Genomic DNA, 5,911 nt, shown 5'->3' with positions numbered 1-5,911 from the left:
AAGCAATCCTGTGACTCTCAAAAAAAGCATACATTGGGAAGAGTCAAAATTATCTTTTACAATGTGCTTATGTTCCCATTTCTAAAAAGAACTGATGACCTCGCAACACAAAGACTCACACGCAAGGTATAGAAGCATTTCATAGCAAGTCCTTGTCATGCAACACCACTCCCATTCAGCAGTGGCTGAGCCCGTTTTTGCTGAGCATTGGAAGGGAACTCCAAAAATGAGTGAAGAGACAAGAGGTGCTAAAATAAATAACATCATATATATTCTTAACTTTTTTTTAAACAGGTGGTTTTCTGTATCACAATACTATAAACATCTCACTTAAAAACTGCTTGTTGGGCCCGGCGCGGTGGCGCAGTGGTTAAGGTCCTTGCCTTGCACGCCCAGGATCCCATATGGCGGTTCTATCCTGGCAGCCCCGCTTCCCTTCCAGCTCCCTGCCTGTGGCCCGGGAAAGCAGTCGAGGACAGCCCAAGGCTTTGGGAACCTGCACCCGCGTGGGAGACCTGGAAGAGGCTCCTGGCTTCGGATCGGCATGGCATCGGCCGTTGCGCTCACTTGGGGAGTGAATCATCGGGCGGAAGATCTTCCTCTCTGTCTCTCCTCTCTGTATATTTGCCTTTCCAATAAAAAAATAAAAATAAATCTTAAAAAAAAAAACAAACTGTTAAGGGGTCAATGCTGCAGTATTGTAGGCTAAGCATCCCATTAGGAGCCAAAGATGATCTCGAGTCCTTGGGCTCCTGCACCCAATGTGGGAGACCCAGAAGAACCCCCTGGCTTCAGATTAGCTCAGTTCTGGTCATTGTGGCCACTTGGGAGAGTCAACCAGCAAATGGAGACCTCTCCCTGAATCTCAATCTTTCTGCAACTGCCTTTCAAAGAAAAAAAAATCATTGCTTGCTCTCTCTTCTCCTTCCGGCCTCCCTTCCGCCCTCCCCTTCCCCCTTTCCTCCTTGCCTCTCTACCAGCCCCGCTGGAATAAACCTCCAAAAATACCTCGTTGGGTCTGGTGTTTTCAGCTCACGGTAAAGAACCATGTTGCGGGAAATTAGCTGCGCGTAAAAATATCGTAATATCATATGAACTAGAACTCAAACTGCTTTAAATGAATTTTTGCTCTAAGAACTAGCTAGCTCAATTCTTACTCCTTCAACACTTAGGTCTGCCAAGGGGAAAACGACTTGTCTTGCTGGAACTAGCACACACAGGATACAATGGGGGTTGGGGGAGGGTTTGTAACACCTGTCTCTCCCAAGGTTGCTGTGGTCAGTGAGCTAAAGGTCTGCAGCATACAGGACAGGACACTTTACGGCCTTATCATGGTTAGTACTGACCTTGTACCAGGCACTTAAGAATGAGCCAATCCTGGCAGAGGACCAGGAAAACTGATGTGGTGGAAGGACACAGAGGGTGGAGCTTCCTTGAACATTTCTGGTTTCTTGACTTTCCTAGAAAAAAATGCTGGCACTCCTGACATACCGACCGCCTCAGCTGCCCACTGCTCTGAGTTTTCTTACACAACAGCTTCTTGGCTTAGGTCTGGAAGTCACCTGTGCACATGCGAGCTTGGCCCCTGTCATACAGTGATGATGAATGAGAAGACGGGTTCGGAGCCCTCCCCGTAAGCCAGCTTTCTGTTCTGAGGCTAGGACCCAGAGAAGACCGACCGGAGCAGCTTGCTGGCTTATGCAAAAGGCTCTCACCCTATGCACCTGCGATCCAAGTATGGTTGGCTGAGTGCACAAAGAACCAACAGTAGCCTAGAAGAAACCGTAGGACCCACTTGGGTTTTAACACCCAAGACCTGCAGACTGGCCAGGAGTATCAAAGCAAGATGTCTGCAAAGCCAGGTGCTAGCGCTACACCTCAGAGCCCTCGCGTGGATAGATGAGGCTATTGACCATGCTGAAGTTGTAGAACGGGTTGCTGAAGGGGCTGCTTTGGCTTCCGCTGGTGCTGGCTGGGAACGGGCTGTAATAGGAAGGCCGCTGGCCGCTGGCGCCATTGCTGCTACTGCTGCCGCCGGTGGTGGTGAGGGTGCTCAGCTGCAGGGCGTCTGGCGAGGCCTCCGAGATGGGGTTCGGAGGGAAGGGGATGCTGGAGGGCAGCTGGGCGCCCGGGAGGCCCAGGGGGTGACCGGCCGACAGGGCCCGCGACGCGTTCCCGCTGCTCCCGCCGCTGATGCTTGGGGTGCTGAGGCTGCTGAAGAAGGTGCTGAGGCAAGGGGTGGAGGTGAGTGCGGCCCCTCCGGGGGACGAGGTGGTCCTCTTGGTGTTCTCAGGGGACTCTGGGGACTGCGAAGGCCTCAACATGGAGGGGCTGTCCCCCTCGGGCTTCACGGCCACGCCAGCCCTTGAGGCTGAGGAGAGCCCGTCTTCCGGTTTGGTCGCCCCGGCAGCCACCGTGGAGCTGTTGCTGACCTCCGAGCGGCGCTTTCGCTTCCGGCGGAAGTTGCCATTGTCGAACATTTTCTCACAGTTTGGGTCCAGCGTCCAGTAGTTACCTTTCCCTGAGGAGAAGAGAAGGTTAGAGAAGGACTTGCTACAGGCAGCCCGCACCCCTTTTATCCATGAGAGAAGGTGCCTTACAAGACCCCCTCTGGACGCCTGAACGAGTAAGAGACGCTTTTCCTAAATGTGCATATGTATGACAAAGTTCAATTACACATTAGTCAAACTACAAAATTCACAACCAAGCATGACAAAAGTAGCAGTGTTCTATAAGTTCTGTGAATGTAGTCTGTAGATTTTTCCATCCATGGCTGACAGTGGGTAACTAAACCTTAGATGAGGAGAGCTTTGATTCCAGCACAGCGGATGCATTCTAAATGCTGCTGACACAGGTGGTCACTGCACTCAACTGTTGTGGTTCTCTTGGAGAGAATTAATTCGTCAATAAGAAATGTAGAACAAAGATGTTCCACCTCCTCCCTGCAGTGCCTGTGATTTAAAAAGATCCAATTTTGTCCCCTCAGGCACCAATAATTACAGTATCAGATGCCTTTTCTTATTCTGTATCTTAACTCTATCTCTGAATCATGGAATTCTGGTGTTACACACACTTAAGACTTCAGTTCTTTATTTATGACCTAGGGAAAAGTGCACCCATCTGGTAGGTTGACTGACAGGATTAAATGCTATTTCAGCATAATATCTGGCATGAAATAAACAGTGGAAAAAATAGTATTTATTATAATTATTATTTTCCCGGAAGTGCACAACTCTGTATTCTTGGGGGAAGAAAAGAGCCCACTTGAAACAAAAAAGTAACCTGCAATGATAATTATTACTAAGCAATCAATTATTTCAAGAATGCATGAGATGTCATATATCGGAGTACATCCTCTCCTCACCCCAGGCAGAACAAGCTGTCGCACATCTTCCAGTCTTTGCATCCACTGGGTGAATATCAGAGACCAGTGCAGCCTCTTAACGCATGTCACAGCAGTGTCCCCACAAGGTCCGCCACCCTGGAGGCAGATGATCTTGCAGGAGTGTATCTGCCCATAGGCCTAGTAACTCTGTCCACCACGCCCCAAAGTCTTTTGCTGTCTAAAAATATTGTTAAACAATTGTTGGGCAGCTCAGTGCTTTGCATGGTGAACCTGTTGTTCCCATGGAGACAGGCAATCAATCATATTCCTGCCCTCATTTTTGGGGTGGTGCTGATTGTTGAATGACCTGCCATATTCCCAGGAAACCAGGTAGAGCCAGGGTTTCAACAGGCTGGGTTGAGACTCAAGCATTGTTAACCAGTCACTGTGTTAAGCAGCTTTCCCACACAGCCCTGAACCCATCAGCTCCCCTGATATACTTTCAGCAAAACAACTGCAGAAACTTTATCTATTACTTAAATAGTAACACCTGCATGTACTTACGTATTTAGATTACACCAACAGTTTTGACAAAAGACAGTCATTTATATGATTACCTGTAGTAATTCAGAGGCCAAATCAGGAAAAGTGAATCTTCTATCTAGAAGGACAAGTCCCGTCCAGTATAGTATTACTAGCTACACGTGGGCTTTGGACACTTGAAATGTGGCTAGAGCAAAACTGAGGAGTGGTATAAAATACAGGATTTAAGATTCAGTGGCAAGAACAACAAAAAAATCCCACTAATAATTCTTAGGTGCTCTACGTCAAAACAATGTTTTAAGTTACTTCAGTGTTAGCAATGTTTCCCCATTTTTCTTCGTAATTTACCTGAGGTTTGTCCTTAATTGGGTATTGGAAAGTTCTTCAGGATGAGCAGGAATTAGCTTACTCAAAGCAACACAAAACCCCGGCTCTGCCGCGTCCAGAGAAGAGTTCTATCTCTTCTTGCCCCATCTCCACCTCCTCCTCTGGCCTTGTGCGGGAGGGTCTTTCAGAAAACCGAACAGGCCTGTCTGCTTTCTCAGCGTTTCTTGCCTTACCTTCCAGAACCAGGTAAGAGCAGCGCACACCACAATGCAGACAGAATTCTTCCCTTCAGGGACTACAGTCAGAAAGGAAGCCAAACTGGGAGTACTCATCACCAAACATCACAGCTGGCAGGACCTGCTCAGGGTCTGTGCCTCCGTCCCATCTCTCGATGCCCGTGCCACCATCGTCAAGTCAGCTGGCAAGGCAGGCACAGTGTGGACCCGGTGGAAGAAGCAGCGTGCCTCGGGACAGCCTGACCCTGTCGGCTGTTTTTGCGCTTTTCCCCGCCGCTTCTGAGTATCGCACTCAGAGGAGCTCCCCAGCTCGCCTGAATCTCTCTATAAGCAAGCCTTACCCGAGGGAGCAGTGCTGTTACTATACTAACGTACCTCTTTCTAAGCTCCCGTACCTGGGGGGCTCTCAATCATTTCTGCCCGTCCGCCCTCTCCCGCGCAGGGAAACACCTGCCTGGCCGCGCTCACCTGGGTCGTCCTCGTCACGGGGCACCTTCTTGAAGCAGTCGTTGAGAGACAGGTTGTGGCGAATGGAGTTCTGCCAGCCGGCCTTGCTGCGCTGATAGAAGGGGAAGCTGTCGGCTACGAACTGGTAGATGTGGCTGAGCGTGAGCTTGCGCTCCGGCGCGTTCTGGATGGCCATGGCGATGAGCGCTGAGTAGGAGTAAGGTGGTCGCACCATCTTCATCAGGTCCTCGCGGCTTGCCATGGACAGCCAGCTCAGTTCGCCCTGTGCGGTGGGCCCCGCGGGCGAGGCGGGAGCGGCGGGCGCGGGTTGCGCGAAAGCCCGCTGAGCGCAGCCGAAGGAGCTGCTGGCGGCCGCCGACTGCAGGAAGGGCCCGGCCGCGGCGCCGGGGGGCGGCGGCGGGGGTGGCTGGGCGCCCAGGTACGCCGCAGCCGCGGCGGAGGCCGGGCTACCCACGCCGGGTCCGTTGAGCCACAGGTAGGGGTTGGCGGCGGCGGCCGGCGGTGCTGTGTAGTCGGCCAGCCCGTAGGGAGCCCGGCCGGCCGGGGGTGCGCCGGGGACGGCTGTGGCTGCTGCAGATGGAAGGCTGGGCTGCGAGTAGACGCCTAAGTTGTCCCCGCAGTAGAGGGCCATGTCGGCGGGCGGCTGCGGCGCGGCAGCGGCCAGGGGCGAACGGGGCTGGAGTAGCCGCTCGGGCGAGAGCATCCCTTTTGGGAGCCAACCCTGCGGCCCCGCCTCGACGCTCGCTAGGCAGTGCTTGGGAGACCGGATTCAGAAAGGTGCTCGCGAGTGCCTGCACTCTGGGCTTTTTATAACCGTATGCGGGACGCTCCCCAGGGCGGGCTGTGGCTGAGCGGCGAACCGCGCTCCCGGGCTCTCCACGCCTCCGCCACGCCCTCCTGCCAGCGCACCGGACCGAGCGCGCCCAAATCCGTGCGCGTTCCCCGCCTGGCGCCCGCAGCCCTGGCGAGCCCCCGGCTCCAGTCCTGGGGTCCTGGGGCTACTCAGGTGGAG

General features: G+C 53.0%; 1 protein-coding gene across 1 annotated transcript; it reads right to left on the bottom strand.

The window, feature by feature from the left end:
* Window positions 1-1,871: 1,871 nt before the first annotated feature.
* FOXI3 (forkhead box I3) lies at window positions 1,872-5,530 on the bottom strand. The gene is made up of 2 exons (XM_040994091.1): window positions 4,900-5,530; window positions 1,872-2,521 (listed from the first exon to the last, which is right to left on the bottom strand). Exons 1-2 carry the CDS (start codon window positions 5,528-5,530, stop codon window positions 1,872-1,874), a joined length of 1,281 nt encoding a protein of 426 aa, XP_040850025.1.
* Window positions 5,531-5,911: the final 381 nt, after the last annotated feature.

Source organism: Ochotona curzoniae, unplaced genomic scaffold (genome assembly GCF_017591425.1).
Source record: "Ochotona curzoniae isolate NIBS_2020 unplaced genomic scaffold, NIBS_Ocur_1.0 contig_883, whole genome shotgun sequence".
In the NCBI taxonomy this organism is placed as follows: domain Eukaryota; kingdom Metazoa; phylum Chordata; class Mammalia; order Lagomorpha; family Ochotonidae; genus Ochotona; species Ochotona curzoniae.
This window is presented reverse-complemented; position numbering and strand designations above follow the sequence as displayed.

Bases quoted from the DNA above. Each gene is read 5' to 3' on its own strand.
- FOXI3 (XM_040994091.1), bottom strand. From the start codon at position 5,530: ATGGCCCTCTACTGCGGGGACAACTTAGGCGTCTACTCGCAGCCCAGC. The intron at 2,522-4,899 runs GTGAGCGCGGCC...TCTTCTCCTCAG, and splicing joins CCGTGACGAGGACGACCCAG to GGAAAGGTAACTACTGGACG.